General features: G+C 42.1%; 2 protein-coding genes across 3 annotated transcripts; both read left to right on the top strand.

Annotated features, from left to right (window-relative positions):
• Positions 1-671: 671 nt before the first annotated feature.
• Positions 672-8186, top strand: LOC148349057 (coiled-coil domain-containing 92B-like). The gene is made up of 5 exons (XM_088321054.1): positions 672-1116; positions 1245-1408; positions 2556-2603; positions 5095-5393; positions 7746-8186. Exons 2-5 carry the CDS (start codon positions 1276-1278, stop codon positions 8055-8057), a joined length of 792 nt encoding a protein of 263 aa, XP_088177180.1. The 5' UTR covers positions 672-1116; positions 1245-1275; the 3' UTR covers positions 8058-8186.
• A 3494-nt stretch (positions 8187-11680) lies between these two features.
• Positions 11681-19706, top strand: LOC148349058 (lissencephaly-1 homolog A-like). Of its 2 annotated transcripts, none has more exons than XM_088320990.1 (11): positions 11681-11840; positions 14341-14507; positions 14821-14905; positions 15126-15200; positions 15262-15471; positions 15585-15753; positions 15825-15927; positions 17490-17718; positions 17796-17897; positions 18770-18926; positions 19015-19706. In XM_088320990.1, the coding sequence occupies exons 2-11, from the start codon at positions 14476-14478 to the stop codon at positions 19086-19088; spliced, it is 1236 nt and encodes a 411-aa protein (XP_088177116.1). In that variant the 5' UTR covers positions 11681-11840; positions 14341-14475; the 3' UTR covers positions 19089-19706. The 2 variants fall into 2 exon arrangements, with proteins under 2 accessions (XP_088177116.1, XP_088177115.1); XM_088320989.1 differs by lacking the exon at positions 11681-11840 and adding an exon at positions 11940-12467.
• Positions 19707-20202: the final 496 nt, after the last annotated feature.

The raw sequence follows: 20202 nt of genomic DNA on the forward strand, positions 1-20202 counted from the left end.
AACAAGCCCAAAACAAACAAAAATCACATTGTAAACAAAACAAAAAAAACTAAACTAAAAAGCATTCCAAAAACAAAACATACACAAAACAAACTGAAAACAAAATAAACCGATATAAAAACAAAAACTACCGGTAAACCGAAACAAAACAAATCACACAAAATCATTAAAGCCCCAGTGTTTGATATTTGACCACTGGAGGGCACTATTATCTAATGCAAACATAAACCAGTGCCAAATGATCGCTGCATAGCAGCAAGATCCCAGAAAAACATGGCGGCGACCTCTAGGTAGGGATTTACACTATTAACAAGAAATACTGTCGTGTCCAGCATGGTCGCCGTGGCGACCGGCTGGCCCCGCCCCCTGGGCACGGCTGCAGTAGATCAACTAATTTGCGTATGTGCTACTTAAGGGTGGGTTTGGGGTTTTGCGGGTGCTGGCCCAATGCATTTCTGTTTGCATTTTCTGTCTGCATTTCCCGTTCTGTTTTGCTCTGTCCTGTTTTGTTTTAGTCGGAAGAAACCTGTGTTTGCACGTTTTTGTTTTTTTTGTTAAAGCCTGTTTGTTCTGTCTTGTCCCTGAGTTTTGGACGACTTTTATTTTGGTAAATAAAAGTTTTGATCGTCAACGCAATTGAGTTCTCCCTTCCTGCCTCCGTTCTGGTCCGGTCTCCCTCGTGACAAATACACATTTCTCGACCCATTATTTTTGGTATAAAAGATAACATTGGTATAATAGTTCATGTATTTTTGCCTAACATTCAAATGAATGATATATTTTTACTGAATAAAAGTTTTTTTTTGTACCACTATGAGGCAATAACTATTACACTGTCCCTTTTATTCACTTTGTCATCCTGCATGCATACATCTTCTTTGTTAAGTTTTCTCTCTTCCTACCGTTAGGGGGCACTAATTGCCCCACAATCACTTTCACACAAGCGCGCATTGCTGACTGCTTTGTGGTCCACTCCACGCAGAAGGTGAAGGCGAGGACGTGTCATTTTTTCCCTTTTTTGCAACATTTGTAACCAGCAAATGCTTAAGGCTTGCACACGCTGCGTGGATCTTTTGTGTGGCGAAGAGCAGGACGGGATCCACGGCACCTTCCTCGGTAGAACAACACGCACACGCACATGCAAGCGTACATACGAGCAACGTTTGCATGCATTGGCACCTGCAACAGTTTTATTTCTGCTAGCTAGCGGAATAACATCCCTGTTTGTGTTGGATGACCTACAGACGTAGTGGTCACGTGAGGTGAATCCTCGTCATGGAGGCCAGCAGGACGCTGGAGCATCACTTGGCCGGCGTGCATCGAGGAATCGTCTTCCTCGAGCAGGAACATCTCACGCTTCTGGCTGGCCTGCACGTGGAGATCAGCAACCTCAAGAGGAGATGCCAGGGTACGTGCACGCGCGCGCACAACAGGGGTTTCTTAGACGGCACTGACCTACATTTACATCAGGCGTCTCAAACCGGATGACAGTCTGAGGCCCCCTTCTTAATGTGAAAGTTTAAATGGACAGTGTGTAATAGTCAGTGCCTCCTACTGGTACAGAAAAACCTTCATTCAGTAAAAAACATTGCTTTGAATAACAGGAAAAATTACATGAACTATCATACCATTGTTAATTTTTATAAATAATCTTATGGGTTGAAAAATGTATGTTTAGTTTACATAGAGGAATCCATACCTAATAGTCGCCGCCATCTTTGTCTGACATTTTGCTGCTACGCAGTAATCATTTGGCACCGGTTTTAGTTCGCATTAGACAATACAGTGCCATCTATCCATCCATCCTTTCATCCATTTTCTGCACCGCTTATCCCCAGTCGGGTCGCGGGGGTGCTGGAGCGCATCCCAGCTATCTTTAGGCAGTGGCCATGAAAAAAATATTTAACACGGATGCAGAGACGGGCGTAGAGAGACGGGGTAAACAAAAGTCTCCTGAAAGCTATTACCAGGGAGTTTTACAAAGCGTACGTAGCACTTCACTGCAACCACGGAGGGGAACGAGCAAAGACCGGTGTGCTTGTTGAAAATGTTGTCAGCAGATGGCACAAAGCCAAATAAATTCAGTTGTTTTTTAGCGCAAATGTGCCGAAAGGAGTAGATATGGCATGGACAGAGGTGAGGTGCTACCACAAATATCGATCAATCGTCTTGTCCCAATCAATATTATGTGATCACTTAAAAAAAGTTGGGGGGACGGAAGAGGATTTCTTCTTCAGAGGGTTACAGAAAGTAATTAGGTAATACTGCTTAATGTAAGTGCAGCCCATGCATACTATGGGTTCATTTTTTAATGATAGATTGATTTTCATATAAATTCTTCATGTTTTTTGTTTTTTAGATTTTTTTTTGTGTAGCATTTCTTTTAATTCATTCGAGAATAGTGGATTTTTTATATCTGAGGTTTTTTATGGAAAACCTGATTTAATACCAGGTCTTCAATACCCTCCAGTAACCCACAAGTAAATTTTATTTTAGACCCCTGATTTACATGCTCAGCTTCAACGAAACGTAACCTAACATAAATGTGTGTGCAGAACTGAACTGCGAGCTGGACTCCAAATTCCCACACAGGACAACAGCAGGTGAGTTATGACGTCACAACATATGTAGTTTATCGTCCACATGCACTCGCCACAAGAGAATAATAATCGATACTGTCTTGCCATTTTAACTATCACTACAACAATTTTGTTAGTGTGTCGTGTACATACATTATAACTTTCAAATTGAGCACAATAGTGGTTACAATTTATTTGCACTACTGGCTTTATTGTGTAATGAAAAGTACCATATTTTCCTGACTAAAAGAAGTACCTTCAAAAATACCCTCATATATAAGGCGCATCAAACTATAAGGTGCAAGAGTTTAAAACAGAAGATAAACAACGGATTTCATGAAACTCAAATAAAACGTAATCTGGTTTCACAACTAAAATGAATCTATTCGTTAATTAATGGTAAGTGTATGTAGAGGTATTTTGTTGTAATTGTGCATTGCTGAATGTGTTTACCTTCTTTCCAGCTCTATAAATAGGCACTGGATTTTAAGGCATTTTTACTTATCTCTGGCCGATTGCGTTTTTTTTAATATGTCATGAACCAGAACAGGATCAGGACCCAAACGCGTGACGTTCCTCACACAAGCCTTTTATTTTACGGGAAATGGGGAGTCATGCATGTTAGGCAGCAGTCTGGATTTTTGCCCCAAAAGTTTGAAAAATTAAAGAGGAAATGTACTGAAATAATTAATTCAATTGATTAAATATTTCGTTTTTTTTTTTAATTTTAATTCACAAATGTATACATTATTTTTTGTGAAATAATACGCACAGAACCTTTTGCCCTATTCAAATTTTTTGCTTCAAAATTGTATTAAAAAAATTGTAGTATTTTTGGCAGATATCATTGTTAATTGGGATTTCTTTTGTGTGTGTGTTTTCCACTTCAGTGTTTTTTTTGGTTAAAACTAGAAAATTCTCAAAATAAGGCAAAACATTTTTTTTGCTTGTTTGATTGTTTTTATTTTTTTACAGAAAATAATAAAGGTAAATAAAAAAACCTTCAATAAGCAAATTTATGTACCAAAAATTAACATTTTATTTTAGTTATTACTTTTTTGGTCGTTTAATTAGATCTTGTCTATCCTAACATTCTTTTTTTCTTATTCACATGTTTATCCAGATCTAATCTTGTTGTAAACGATGTACACTATGTTGTCATCAATGGAAATACAGTTGTATTCTATTCTTATTTAATTGTGTGCATTCCTGTAGAACTCAGTGCTGCCTGATACTATTACACTGACGGTGTACTGTAGTTTTTGGACTATAAGGCACACCTAAAGACCCAAATTTGGCCAGAAATTTGGAAGTGCGCCTTATAACCCAGTGCACCTTGTAAACCTCAAGTAAACAAGGTTTTACTGTAACACCACATTTGAGCAATTATTGTGCAAGGAATGATCAAATCGATAAACATTGCTGATCAATAAACATCGCTGACCTAATTTGAAAAACATTTATGCAACGGGATTCGAACCCAAGTGGTGGCAGTGAGAATAGCGAGACATCACCACCAGACCATCAGTGGTTTCGAATGACTCATGCCAAAATCTTACACCTTATCTCATCTTCACAATTTGTTTTTACTATGCCACAACATTGATTTGCATAGTGCATTCTAATGGGTTGAGCAGTCTCTCCACTTCTTCACCAATCAGTGTTAGAGAATGGAGAAAACAGAAAGTCTTTCAACAAAATACTATACAAGCCTTTTTACGTATGAATAAATATTAGACAGAGAGGTTATTGACCCACAGGTGAAGTAGTGGAGAGACTGCTTAACCGGGTCAGAATCAGGGTTGGGTAGGGTTACTTTAACTAGATTACTTTCAATTACTTTTGGATTACTCCAATACCAAATATGCTAATAAAAGACAAAAGAAACTAAATATGAATAAAATGATGACTCACAACACGTGGTAAGCTTTCTCTCCTGGCTTTGATCTCTTTGATCTCCGGCAAAACTAACATAAAATGCGACAGAAGCAAAATAAAAATAAATCTAAACAGCTTGCCAATATCGTTTTTGCTGTTCCATGTATTACAAGCCTGCACAAAATTTAGTAATTTTATTCATATTTAGTTTGTTTTGTCTTTTATTAGCATATTTGGTATTGGAGTAATCCAAAAGTAATTGAAAGTAATCCAGTTAAAGTAACCCTACCCAACCCTGATCAGAATACACTATGCAAATAAGTGTTGTGAGTAAAAATTGTGTGATAATGGATGAAGTCTTAATGCCGTTGCATGTAATATCTGCACCGCTATGTGATTCTAATAATAATTTCTGTGCCTTAGAGTCCAGTGCGCCTTATGTATGAAAGATATATAACAAGAGACTATTTATTGTGGGTGCGCCTTATATAGCGGAAAATATGGTACTTCTTACAATTATGCTTGCTGAATTATTTGCTATACCATCAAAAAAAGGGATTCCATGCAGCCAAAACATCGTTTCAGAAATTCCTTTGATCCACTCTGTCTTCTCTTTTTTAAATTCAACATCTTTCAGAATATGAAGCGGAGTTGGTGTCACGGTGCAAGGCGGCGCAGCGCCTCCTGGAGGAGCGGCAAGGTACGACTGTTGCTGCCCGTGGGGAATTGCGCCAGGGCGGGGCGCGGGCATCGGAGTTGGGACGTAGTCTGCGGCGGGATGAGCGCCACTTCCTGGAAGAGCTGAAGAAGCGCAGCCACAAGATCACCTTGCTGAATCGCGAGGTCCAGAGACAGAAGGGCGCCACGGCCGCCCTCTGCTCACAGCTCAACGCCGCTCGCGCCAAGTTGCGGCAGCGGCGTGGCTCCCGGCTAGAGGTAAGATCTTAAGCCCGACCCGACAAAAACATAATGATTGAAATTTCAGCCCCGACCCAAAGAGCTTCTCTCCCGCTGCCTTTGTTTTTGTTATTCACCCGTCATTATCAAGTCAATTCATGTTCATTTGTATAACCTTTCGTCACAAAAGTCTGAAAGGGCTACACAGCCCACCATTAAAAAAAACCCTGATCTAAATCTTACATGAGGGCAAGGTAAAAATTAAAAAACCTCAGGTTGAGGAAAAGGAAGAACCCTTGAGAATGTATGTCGCAAGGGCATCCGCAGACAATACTCAGACATCCTCAACATTAAAAATAGGGAATAACAGAATGTTCAGTTGACAGCTTCCTGCTCCAAAATCTTGACTAATGCAGCCGAATTTAGATGATGCCGGCATACATCAGGTCCATTTGACAGTACGAGGGATCGAAATGCGTGCATCGTGCAAAAAAACAGGATCGACCTTCGTCAACAACAAGATGACAACAGTACGAGGTTAACACCACACATGAGCTAAGTGGGAATAGGTGTGTCTTAAGCATCGGTTTAAACACTTGAACCAAGGTTGTAGATCGTATCTCAGAGAAGAGCATTCCACAGTACCAAGGCCCGAATAGAGAACACTCTCAAAGATTTCTTCTTGGCTCTTGGAATCACGAGTGGACCAGCAATTTTCAAGTGAATGCCCAAGCTGGATCATAGGGGGCAAATAAATCAGAAAGATGGGGCAAGTCAATGGAAAATTGTGTATGTTACCAACAAAACCTTAAAATCATATCTTACACTAACAGGGAGCCAGTGCAGGTGAGCTAAAATCGGATTACTCCTCCTAGTTTAAAGCTTCGCTGCAGCATTTTGTACCAGCTGCAAACTTTTGATGCTAAACATCGGTACTGGAGACTACCCTGTGATGTCATTGTTCTTATTTGTCTCTGCCTCTCTCTCTCTTAAGGGCCCGGTCACACAGCCTTTCACGGGCGTATCGAGGCTGAATCACGGCCAGAAATTTCTGCCCGTGAAGCAGACACGTTGGATGCTTTGAGATCGCGATACAGACGAGATACAGCAGTGCTTTACACGCGGCAAGAAATTCACACGCGGTTGGCCGCGCGAAAAAGTTTTGCGCTGCTCTAAACTTTAGACCACGGGTAACCGCGGGCAGCACACGTGGTACACACGAGGTAATGACGCGGTACAGAAGCGGAACGACGTGCTACGGCCGCGGCCAGGGCGTGGTTACACGCGGGTAGGACGCGAAATTTTAGCGGGTAATCGCGGGTGGAGCACGGTCATAGCACGTTTGTTCTGCGCCTGTATCGCGGCGTTATCACGTCAATTAGCGTGTGTAACGCGTGTGACGGTCAAACGCCTTTCTCCGCGTATATACAGCACGATTTGCCGAGCACACGTCAGTTGTGCTCGAGACGTCAAGGGGTGAACATGGATCCCCGTCACCGTAGTGACCTCGTCTTAATCCATTTTTATTTCTTGACATTTCTTTTCATTTCATAACAAGATAATAAAATAAAAATGAAAAACTATTACAATAATAACATATTGGCTTCTTCTTTGGTGCCATAGCTTGAAATCTTGATCTTCACGGGACTGTGGCGTGAGCGGTAATGATTTCTACAGCCCGGCTCGGCAGCTTTTATACCCGTGGTCCACACGCGAATATGACGTGAAACTGACGCGATGAGGAAGCGGAACAGTCGCCGGCGTCTGTTTTGCTGGCATACCACGGATGAACAGCGGGTTGGCCAATTTTGCGCATTTTCTACCGCGGGCAACCACGGGCAAAAAAAAATCGCAACATTTTACCCGCGATACAGACGCAAAAGGCTGTGTGACCGGGCCCTAAAGTGCCATGTGTTAGAATCTGAAAAATGTACTACCGCTGTGGTCTATATTTCAATTTTAAACCCATCAAAATGATGGACCCCATTTAAATGTTCCTGTCAACTCTTAAAAAGTATTTGCCAATGATTTGAAATTGTTGGTTAATGTAACCACTGCAGACACAGAAACATAAGAAATGCAAATGGTTATACAGTCTTGTTTAACTGATATTTAATTACAAAAGACAGGCTTTACGTGTCGCGCATCCGCGTGGGCTGGAGCCCTTGTGTTTGCTGGTAGAGGATCTGTCCCCCTCTCGTTGGACCCAGAGAACCGAGAGCATGGGGGGGCCAGGGTCGGACCAATTCACCTCTCCTTCTTCTGAGTCTTCACAAATACAATAAAATATTTGGGGTTTGCAAATAATGTTAATTGGTCTGGCTCGGGCTGGGTCAAGGTCATGTCGGCCTGGAATTTTTTTGGGGCCCAATCTTACCTCTGCTCTTTCAGGGAGAGCTGTTGGCCCAAGAAGATGAAGACGACAATGAAGATGAGGAACGTAATGCCAACCCTAGACCCAGTGTGAGGGCGGAGCGGGTCCGGGCTTGCGTTCCCCAAGAGAGAGTGACGTCACCTGAGAGGCCGCATCCCATGCCGGACCCTGCCATCTTCCTGGCGCCTCTGCGGTATCGTCTTCTGCGCTGGAGCCCGCCCACTGGATCATGGGACGGTGAATCGGATGACTGGGAGGATGTCGATGAGGACGCTGGGCTACGAGGACGTGTGGACATGGGCGCCGCTGAGGGCGAGACTGCCCTGTGATGTCAATTACCTGGCCAAACTGTTATGAGCAGGAATTGAGAACTTGAATGCTATCTTTTTTTTCCGGATTTGTTGGCGAATGATTTGCAGCCTTCATGTTCTCACTTTTAAAATGAAATCAACCCTTAACAGTTTTTTGTGTCTTTCTAGCATGCATTCAAGTACAAAATAACGCTGGAACAGGCACACGTGCACTAAACCAGGGATGTCACATTGAGTTTGGCTCTGGGGCCAAATCGGGCGATTTTTAGGTTAAAAGCTTTGAGGGTGCATAGCACCCAGAGTGTCTGGCTGTTTTTTTTTCCATTTCACTTTAAGTGATTTAGGATCATTCAACATTGTTCAGTAGAGTCACTTCCCATTTGTGAACATGACATTACACTTTAAACTGGTCTGCTGAGTATCGCTGACACCCATATACAAATAAGATGGAAGTTGGGTGTATGTCTTTATAGTTACTGTGAGTGATCATCTGAACATGGTGGTTTTTTACAGATAAAAACTGAATGTCCATGCTTGTGCTAAGCAGATGACCATACACAAACCTTACGCATACGCAACAATTAAGCTAGGCTGATCATTGTTGCTTTTAATTCAATGCAGCTAAAAAGAGGACTTTTATCTGTTAAGTCAAGTAATGTTTATTTGTGACGCCCTTAATCACAAGGAGTCTCAAATGGCTGCACAGACTATGATGACATCACCCTCTGATCTAAAACCCACATGAGGACAAGGAAAAACTCAAAAACCTCAAGATGAGGAAAACAAATAAACCTTGTGAAGGGACCGCACATAAAGTAATCCCCGTTCCACGATGACCAGGCTGCAATGGATGTAGCATTAACAAACAATAAAAATAAAATATAAAATAACAAAGTATAATATAAGATTAAAAAATAAATAAAAAAGGGCTGTTGATAATTACAAAGTTATGGTATGGGTTGGTCAAATAGTTGTTCAACATAACCACTGTAAAACATACTCTCAATGTTATACACTAGAGCTCAGGTGTCAAACAGGCGGCCCGCGGGCCAGATCAGGCCCGCTGAGGGATTGAATCCAGCCCGCGAGACAACACTCAGAGAAGCGCGAGAGAGAAACAAGCTGCAGGTTGAAATATGTCAACTTGATGTTGCCAAAGCCAGGTGCCTCTCACAAAGACACTGTACTTGTATTTATTTCTCTCTCTCTCTCTCTTTCTTTTCCACCCCTTTTCTCCCACTCTGTCTCTGTTTCTTTCACTCTCTGTGTCTCTTTTTCTCTTCCTTTGTTGCTCTTTGTCTTCTTTCTCTCTCTGTGTCTTTTAACCTCTTTTGCTCTAACTTCCTTTTTTCCTTTTCTCTCTTTTCTCTTTCTCTTCATACCCTTTGCGCTTTCTTTTCTCTCCTTCTGTCTTTTTATTTATCTTTGGATTTCTTTCTTCCTCTCCCTTTCTTTAACCCCCTCTCTCACGACTTTTTATCTTTTGTTTCTCACGCTCTCTCCTCTCTTTTTCTTTCTTTGTCCCATCCTCTCTCCTTTTTCCTCCCTCTTTCTTTTATTTCTTTATCTCTTTTTCTTTCTCTTTAATCTACTTGTCTGGCCCCCGACAGAATGTTTGTTCTATCGTGTGGGCCCCGAGTTAAAGTGAGTTTGAGCCTCCACAAACTGCCGCAAATGACAGTAGCTGAGCTAAAGAGGAGCGAAAAGGAGGGCAAGAGCGGTGCTAGGAATCAAATTGACTGAACCATTTCAAAGCAGTGGAGTATTTTTGACGTTGCGTTCTTTGTTTTGTTGGACTTTTTATGTAATGTTTTTCATCATATTTAAGCCAATTCCGTCCTTTTTTACGCAAAAGTGTTTTAAAAATGCTATTATTTTGGGGGTGCTTGGGTTGAATTTACAGGTGCTTGAGCACCCCCAAAAATGAGCAGTGGCGCCTCCATAAAATTTCATGAGGGTGGCACACCAAAACTAAAAGCCATAATTTCAGGTAATTGAAGTAAAAAAGATCAGGAGAAAGCAATCAGTAAGTCTTAAGGACACGGCTATTGATATACTGTACTTTGGTGTGTTGTGTAATATCTGATGTTTCTCAGGATTTCATGTGCATAGTTCATAACTGTGCAGTCAACATTTTGAGTTCCACAACAATTCTGTTTTATTGTGTTAAGTATATATTAGGTATTAGTTTTACATTTTAAAAAAATATTGGGAAGTGGCAGATACAAATAAAAGCAGGTACAGAGACAATCTTATCTTAGCTGGATATTTTCCAACAGTATGTTAATGTGACACAGAAATAATTATGACTTAATGAAAAAAAATATAACAAAGATAACTTTCCAACAGGGATCAACCGATGACATGGCTATATCGTATGTGCAATATACATTAATATCGTTACTTAATGTAAAACATAAAAGGTGCTTCTGAACAGGGATGAACAGATTACTAGACTATACTGTATGTGCAACATACACACATATTGTTGCTTAATGTTATACAAAAATAATTACTGAATTGCCTGAACATACTGAACAAAAAGGGATCAATATTCTCCAATTTTGATGACCAGGCTGTCAGTATGTTTCAAACAAGTTTTATTCCCCCGTTTCTACATTTTTTTGCAAACATATCACCAAAGTCATCAAGATTCATGGCCCTTGGTGAGGAGCAACGGCATGCCTGGCTGTGCATTTGGGATGAAATGCATAACTGATACTGTAACGACCTAATGATATGGTCGCGAGGCGGTTAGTGGGGTGGCCAACAAATTTATAGATGGGGCCCTGGCCACCCCCTGTTGGTGCCACTGTACATGGCCCAAATTAAGAATATCTGTTCTCAGACAGGCCGAATCAGAATCTCAACTTAGAATGCTTTATCATTCAGACTTTTTCAGTAACCGACCATCTGCATATTAGAAATCAATTACCATTCAAAGTGCTTTATAAAAACGTTCAATATGACCATAAAACCACCCAAATATCCAAAACATCAAATATACAGAAGCACAAAACTGTTAAAATACAATGAAAACGAGATAGATAGCAATAGAAATACAATATGATCATGGCAAAGCACAAACTCACCAAGTTAAAAGATGGACCCTAGGGAAATTATCCGCACTGAAGCAATAGCATCAGACCACAACCTATCTCTCTCTAACTTTCAGGACCAATGACCAAGACCTGTTTTGTCCTGGATTAGCTGTAGGAAGTTCTTTAGCGTTTATGACTTAATATCTGAAATGTGTTTTAAAAAGGTAGCCTATACATAGGACTTGTGTCATCATGGGACACGCCAATGTACAGCTGGTTGTTGTCAGTGTAACCTAAAGTTGACACCGTGTCTCGTTTCGACATTCCCAAGGGGGAAACATGAACGGATTAAAAAGTACAGGGCCTAAAATTGAACCTTGAGGAACCCCCATTTAACTTCATTGGGTCTAGGGGGAGCATGCATCCATAGTAAGGCGAAATGTCTGTCTATGAGGTATGAATGAAATCAGTTCAAAGCGGTACAAAGCAGGTAACTGAGTCTATTTAATATTATTTGTTTGTACGGTGTTTTTTATCGTTTAAACTTAATTTTGAACCAATTTATTATAACATTTTGTCAAGTGGCCCAGCCAGCCAGTCACCGCCCATGTCCCTCGTGCGCGCCGCCGTGTCCGCGTGCGCGTCAAACCTAGCAGAACGCTCGCTCTCGACTACCGGCTGACGTGCGCGCCGCCAAAGAGAGCTTTTTCACATTCAGCGAGCATTTGTGGCGGACATGAACCCCGATATTGGTCCTTTGGTGAGTCTTGTACGTGTTTGGGAGTGTTTTCCCCCACGGAGAGACTTTTGGAGCTTTGGACATGTTTTTGCCTTCCTGCAGTGCGCGCGCCTGATGGCTCTCGTTCTCGTCTGTCTCAAAATGGCGGACAGACCGCAAGCTAGGCTAGGCTAAGCTAGGTTAGGCTAAGCTACATTCGTCTTTCGGTTTGTCAGTATTCAAACTTTTAGGTTGGCCTCAAACACTTTAACACCGATAATATAACACAGGGTTGTAAACCACGACGGTTTGGGTTTCCTGTAATTCGGTGCGTAGCCTGTCAGTGGTCATTAGCATCTGGCTAACGTTAGCTAAAAGTTGTGACGGAGGGACGACGAGCTAAGTGTTAAGCTATTATGCTAAGCTGAGTGTGGTTGCCGGCCGGCTGTCTGCTAGTGAATTTGTTGACGTATTTCGACGGGCTGGCCGTTAAACGTTTGTCTGGAAAGGCTGACGTCACGTGTGCAGCTGACAACTGTGTGAGTGACGCCCTGTTTGGTGCACGGCTCACAAAAATCAGGATTTGAAATGCAAGGTGTCGCCTGCTGCGTATTTATTTCCACTTGAATACTTCGACGCATCCTTGCGAAGCGATTTTGAGTTTTACAGGTAGGTGCTTTCGAACGAGGCTAGTTGACTTGCACAGGTTGCTAACTAGCATGCTGCTAGGTTAAGCTAACGTCAGCCGAAAAGGGCGTAGTTGGTGGCGGCCGCTTGCAACTTTACAACTCTCTTTTGCAAGCTCTGATCGGAGATCCTAAAACAAAAAGAGTAGAAGCCTCCAGAGATGCAAATAAGCTGATGGAATCCACTACTTTTATCTTAAATGGCCTATGTTCGTTTGAATAACACAAGCGTGACTCATGCTCGTGCATTGTTTTGATTTCACAGAATCAGTTGCAAAATGTCAACGTCTATTTTTCTTAAAAATAAAATAATTTGACTTGAAGTTCAGCTATTAATTATCTGTAAAGTACTCGATGTCGAGCTGCAACTCCCAAGAGTATCTATTCATTTAATATTGTAATTATTTCTATAAATTAACGGAGTTTTCAGTATTCAAACTGCAAGATTTGAATGTAGCACGTTGCTGAGTAAAACCACGCCCATTATTTACGTCAACGTCTTTTTCATTTTTCATTGTAGGACTACTTTACACTACATTCACTTAGATTGCAATGAATCTAAATAGCCAGAGAGTATAAACTATCTAGGTGTACATTAAATGACTTAATCCGAATACATTTTACCTAAGAGTGAGGTGGTAGTTTCTTTTCACGATCCAAATTGGAATCAGAAGCATTGTAATTGTGCTGTTTAATGTCGTGCTATTTTAACATAAATCCCAAATCTCTATTGCAATCACAACTACCCTTTCTTGAAGAGTCACATGAGGATCTTTGAATGCTCAGGGGTTATTTCACTGCAGAGCTAATGAACATAGTGAAGCATGTAAATGTTGAATTACTTTTAATCATCTTATTGTAGTTGTCCAATCAATCCCCCTGAACATTTCTTTGCTCGGAAGTAAGGTGTCCAGAGTACGTAAAATATTTATTACTGTCAAGCTGCAAAAAATTAATTGCCTCTGCTTCAACAATTGAATCATGTGTGTAATAATCAGTCACTGGAGTACAAAAATAGAATTCCAAGGACAATGATTCTGAACGTTTTCCTCTAGCCGATTTGGTTTCAGGCAATGTTCCTTCTCATAGCAATTGTTAACTTAAACAGACACATTTCAGTCATTTTCAGTCGTGATGATTAAACCAATAAATCCCATCTAACATACATTTTCATGTGGATTTTGTGTAAAAAAAATTGCATCATGTGATGTGAAGGTTTTCACTAGCGTAACAGATTTTTAATTGAATACTATTGCCTCTTGCAAAAGATAGATAATGGCTATATATGCCTTTCATTTACACTTATGTCACAGATACAAACCATTGTTGTTTAATAATAAGCACTAGCCTCCAGTAATTTAAATACTCATTCGTTCTCTTAATTTCATAATTTTGCACATTTTCATACTGTTGATTTTTAAAATTATTAAATCATCAAATAAATTTGATTTGTGCCCAGCTTGAGATGAAATTTCTTGGAAGCTCATGTCCCAGTGAGATCAGAATGACGTGATTGATTCTGTGGAAATGGTCAAAGTTCATTTTTATGGCAGCAATTTCATTTTCTAGCCTTAATTACACCAATATTAGCTGTCTGGTCTGCTGACTTCTCTTACGATTCATCTTTAATGCTTTAAATTTTCAAAATGATTGCGTTGATCATCCGTCTAAATTACGATGTTTGCATCATTTTCAATAAGAGAAATGTAATATGGATGAAATTAGTTTTTACAGTAAATAGCATGATTTTACTAATACGCATGACATGATCCACCAGCTAACAACCATTAAGATCCTTGATCCAATCCTTGAATTCAGGTATGAGTGACAAATGACGACTTCTTCCCTTCTCTCAGGTGCTGGCCAGTAGTGCACGGTGAAAAAACCTTTCGACTGCACTTTGTCTTCTCGTCCTTGGACAGTTCCACGTCTGCCCCCTTGCCCTTTTCCTGGGCCAGCCTTACCCGCCTCACCTGATCATCAGCATCATCATGGTGCTTTCACAGAGACAAAGAGATGAACTGTAAGCGCGTGTCTGAGGGAGTGAAAGAGGATGACAATATGAATATGTGTCTGAGGCACTTGTACATTTGTGAGATTGGTTACAGTTTATGAGTATGACAGACAAAGCTGGCAGCTAATGAGCTTCTTCAATTCAATCCATTTTTCTTTTTAGTTTGTGATGCGTGCCTCCATGTTGTTTGGTGACCTATTATATTACTACAAAACTGTTGAAATATAGATGTGAGATGTGTTGCGCAGTTGAAATACCAATGTGGCATATGTTCTTGTGTTTTGTGTGACTTCCACGGTAACACGACACGGTTCTCGTTTAGAAACCGAGCTATAGCCGACTATCTGCGTTCCAACGGATATGACGGCGCCTACTCTACCTTCAAAAAGGAGTCCGACTTGGACATGGTCAGTAACTCACTCACTTGTAATACAATCTTTCGAAAACATTTCTATGACTACCTGGAGATTTTTTCTGCACCCAAAAAAGAGCTAATGGCCAATGAGTCATGGATCCTGAAAAAAACTCGATTTTAAGCCAATCACATTTCCCCAAGAGGCCTTTTAGAAATAGGACAAAGACAACTATTGTGTTTCCACTGAACTCGTGCGTACATTTGATCTCCAGAATGAAGACATGGACAAAAAGTATGCGGGACTTCTGGAAAAGAAGTGGACGTCAGTCATCCGATTACAGAAGAAGGTGAGGGTGGTGTCTGCTGTCGCTCTTATCGTACTGGTTGTCAACCTTTCTATGTTTGTAGGTGATGGAGTTGGAGTCCAAGCTGAACGAAGCCAAGGAGGAGATAACGCATAGTGGGGGGCCAGTGGCTCACAAAAGGGACCCCAAAGAGTGGATCCCCCGGCCCCCGGAAAGATACGCCCTCAGCGGCCACCGAGCCCCTGTCACCAGGGTCCTCTTCCATCCCGTCTTCTCCGTCATGGTCACGTCCTCCGAAGATGCCACCATCAAGGTCGGTCGCGAGCCTGTGACTGCCCCCTAACCTCATTTCAGTGCGGTGGTTGCCGGCGCATGCGCTGCCATGGGCGACCATAATCAACCTTGTGTTTTGCTGCTGTGTGTTAGGTGTGGGACTATGAGGCTGGCGATTTTGAGCGCACACTTAAAGGCCACACGGACTCCGTTCAGGATATCTCTTTCGACCAGACGGGCAAGCTGCTGGCTTCGTGTTCAGCCGACATGAGCATCAAACTTTGGGACTTCCAAGGCTTTGAGTGCATCAGGACTATGCACGGTGGGAGGCGCGCACACCACTGTTTGCACCTGCCTGTGTTGGGTTACTAATTTTCCCATTATGTTGTACAGGCCACGACCACAATGTTTCGTCCGTCGCTATTATGCCCAACGGTGACCATATTGTGTCGGCGTCCAGGGACAAGACCATCAAGATGTGGGAGGTGGCCACCGGGTACATTTTGAAATTCTACAGTATTTTTTTTTTTACTAGGCACACCAAAATACACATTTGGTCGTTTTTTCTTCATTAGTATACCTTTGCATACGAGCTAAATTCGATACACCTGACCCGCAGCCGCAGCCAAACAGGGTGCTGCCATTTCAGACCCAACTGCTGTGTTGGGAGTCATTAGGTGACCAAACCCCCCAATTCCAACCCTTAATGCTGAGCGCCAAGCAGGGAGGCAATGAGTACCAATGTTGTAAGTCTTAGGTATGACTCGGCCGAGGCTTGAACCAGGGACCTCCCAGTCTTGGAGCGGGTGCCCTTCCATCTAGGCTACTGAGCTGGTGCATGGTTACAAAGAATGACAATAAAATGACATAAAAGTAAATTCTAATTCTAAATACGTTCTAGGATTATGCTCGTAGCTCGTCTTGCTCGTTCTACGAGCAATTTTTTCCTGATAAAAAGTAATGAAAAATTAATTAGTCCGCTACCATTCTCCCAAAAGAATCCACATTTACCCTAAATAGCTTTAAAACACATCTTCCTGATCACCCAAAAGACATTCAAATAGTAATTAAGCATGAATATTACAGTAATAAAAGAAGTCATTAACAAAATAAAATGCAATTTTATTAGCGACACGTAACATGTCGATTAAGCCGCTGTAACATGCGTGTGTGTGGTGCAGAGGAAACAGGTGGGTGTCGGGTCTGAGGAGGAGTCAGAGCTTGCGTAGATGTCAATTTATATGTTTTCCTTTTCGACTCATCCAAATTAACTTGGTCACTGGTAGCAGAAGAAAACGGCATCGTGCATTTCTAATATTGGCGCAGTATTCTGTATGGTCTGTCTTGCTATAAGTAAGTGCTGTGTTGTGTTTGTAAAATTTATTATCGGTTCATTATCGCTTATTAATGTAATAATTATTAAGGAGAGCAATTGGCGAAGGTTGTATGAGAACGATAGACTGTTGATAATATGTAAGCATTTATTGTAGACTTAAAATTAAAGTTAATGGAACTTTAAATGAACATACACACACACACACAAATTAGTAGTTTGCATGCCCAAACTGGACAAACTGATGCTGTTGATGCGCTGTCTCTAGCCTCTGAGACTGCTCGTGAACTGGATTCTCTTTCGTATAGTGAGCAAGACTTGTTGCAAATAAAACTAGTATACTGAAATTCTCGTTTTCAGAGGTGCTCATATAAAGAGGCACCACTGTATATAGATTGTGTAAATGCCTCCTTGGCTGTAATTTGGACATCACTGATTGAAATGGCGGCTGAGTGGTTAGCACGTCCGCGGCACAGTTCTGAGGTCATGGGATCAAATCCAGCTACCAGCCTTCCTGTGCTTAGTTTGCATGTTCTCCCTGTGCTTGCTTGGGTTTCCTCCGGGCTCTACGGTTTCCTCCCACATTCCAAAAACGACCCTACTGAAGATAAGCAGTGCAGATAATGGATGGATGGATGTTTGAAATACTTCATTTGAGGGTTATCGTGCACATTTAGATTAGTGTCAACCTCAAACTAAAACATTTTTCTTTTGTGGGGACTCAGGTACTGCGTCAAGACATTCACCGGTCACAGGGAGTGGGTGCGAATGGTGCGGCCCAACCAGGACGGCACATTGATCGCCAGCTGCTCCAACGACCAAACGGTGCGCGTGTGGGTTGTGTCGTCCAAAGAGTGTAAAGCGGAACTGCGCGAGCACGAGCATGTGGTGGAGTGCGTGTCCTGGGCCCCCGAGAGTGCACACCCCACCATCTTGGAGGCCACCGGCGCTGAGGTCGAGTCCCGCTTACCCGCTGTTGCGCCGACCTACCTCAGATCTTCTTTGTCCTTATCTTAGTTGTTTGGTTGCAGAACAAGAAGAGCCACAAGCCCGGACCCTTCCTCCTTTCCGGTTCCAGGGACAAAACCATCAAGATGTGGGACGTTGGCTTCGGAATTTGTGTCATGACTTTGGTGAGTATAAGCAACAGTGTCATCATCTTACCACACCCTGACACATATTTTCCTTACATTCTTTGTGCAAATATTTTCTATTCTTTTCATATTGCCAGATACTGCCCTAATGTTAATATTAATTCAAAAGACATATGATTTGCTTCCTGTTTAAGTTTTGCTAGACAACTATTTTGTTGGTTGTATTTTAAATGAAAGCAGCAGTTTGTTACTCTTTAGGTTAAATGGACACAAAAACTTGAAAGTAATTAAAATGCATAAATGTCAGGAGACTATACTGAAAAGGGTCTCCAAATATTTTGGGGGAAAATTCGCCTTATTTGATATCATTGATTATATCAGGGGCATCCAACGTGGTGCCGAATGGCACCAGATAGCCTCCTAAAAAAACGGTAAGGGGTCATTTTGATTTTCTAGTGAGTTCGATTTCTAACTGTGTTTTAGCGGTTGACTTAACCTTTAATAATTTTGATTTGGTAAAAACATAGTGATAACATTATTTTAGAAATCAAAATGGTACCCCGTCACTCCAATCTGTAACAGAAAGTAACTCTTACCAAATGTTATTGACCCCTGTGTATTTCTTTCCAATTTGTCTTGAATGGTTGATTATGGATGTTTTTCATTTGATTTCCATTTTCCTTAAAATTTGCATTTCTTTTCCACTTCCTGAGAATTTTGGGAATTTGGAGCAAATGGCGCTAACTCCCTCAATAGCTTCACTTCATGTATTGCATTCGATGGATTTGCTGCATTTAGTGCAAGCACAGACACCTGTTGAGAACATGGCTCACTCGATGGTTTAAAATAAGAATTCTACACAGTGCCAACCGCTACTTGACAACTTTGTTTTTTCCTCCGGGGTGCCGCAGGTGGGACACGATAATTGGGTGCGGGGTGTTCTCGTGCACCCCGGCGGCGGCTACATCCTCAGCTGCGCCGACGACAAGACCTTGCGAGTTTGGGACTACAAGAACAAACGTTGCACCAAGACGCTCGGCGCCCATGAGCACTTTGTCACTTCTCTTGGTCAGTCGGCTACCACAAACCTTTGCACAAAACGCGAATGACTTCCTCATTTGACGTCTATTTTTCTTGTTTCTTTGGTTCTCGCCAGATTTCCACAAGAGCGCCCCCTATGTAGTGACAGGGAGCGTGGACCAAACAGTCAAAGTGTGGCAGTGTCGCTGATTTGGATTCCTGCCTCTCCCAAACGCAGTCCCATCCTACTCTCCCTCCCCTTCCCCCAAAGATAACCTTGTCCTTTAATGTAAATTATTTGCAGGCGTCGTTCGCGCGCCCTCGTTTAACGTCCGGCGGCAGCAGAGCGACCGCTCGTGCCAGCCCTTGCATGGCCACTTATTTCCGGGTTTTTCATTGGCCACGCCCCCTTTAGTAACCGTCACGCATCGTTACGCACGGGCGGCAAGAAGTGAAAGACACAAACGGCACCTTCTGTGGGGAAGTATGGATCGTGTGAGTTCAAGGATGCGTGTGTCGGATGTTTGAGTGCACCTGCACAACCTTAAGGCCCCAATCTTGCACACACTTGTGCGTCACACACTTACAGGACCCCCACCCGATACCCGTAGAGACTAAGACCTGCTCTTCACTTTACAGCTTGTGTGTGTCCGCGAGTGTTGTCGTTCCGTGCTCGCTATCTGCCTTGTTGACCCTCTGAGGGCTGCTGCCTCTCACACAAACACACACACACACAAATTCATGACCTCACACGCGCACACTAGGAGTTCTGTATTGGTATTTGTTGATGTGATGTTTGCAAGATAAAGAAATAAAATGTAAATAGCACTTGTGGAGATGTGCTGATCTTTTCTACTTGTAACTTTTCGGCTCTTGTGTCGGTAGACAACAGTGGCAACCTTTTCCTTACCACGGACCAGTTCAGTGTCTGACAATATTTCCCCGACCTGGCATGTTTTTACTTTCTCTAAAATGCTAATGACGATAACAATTTTAACATAATAAAAACCCGGATGAGAGTCACAGGGATGCTGGGCCCATCCCAGCCATGTTTTTGGAATGTGGGAGGAAATCGGAGGGCATAGGGAGAATATGCAAACACCACACAAGAAGGCGGGTGGCTGGAATTGAACCCATACCTCTGAACTGGAGGCAGACATACTTAAAGCAACACACTGGTCACTATCGTAATGTTTAACGTAAACCATCATATAGATCAGTGTGCCAAATAATTAAAAACGCAAACTAGCCAAATGAAAGAACGCCGCAAAAAGCTTATTGGTGTTCTGCAATTTCTGTGTCGTGTTCTTGACATTGGGATCCA

The sequence above is a fragment of the Urocampus carinirostris genome, chromosome 17, assembly GCF_059441175.1.
Source record: "Urocampus carinirostris isolate Australia breed hairy pipefish chromosome 17, RoL_Ucar_1.0, whole genome shotgun sequence".
Taxonomy (NCBI): Eukaryota; Metazoa; Chordata; class Actinopteri; order Syngnathiformes; family Syngnathidae; genus Urocampus; species Urocampus carinirostris.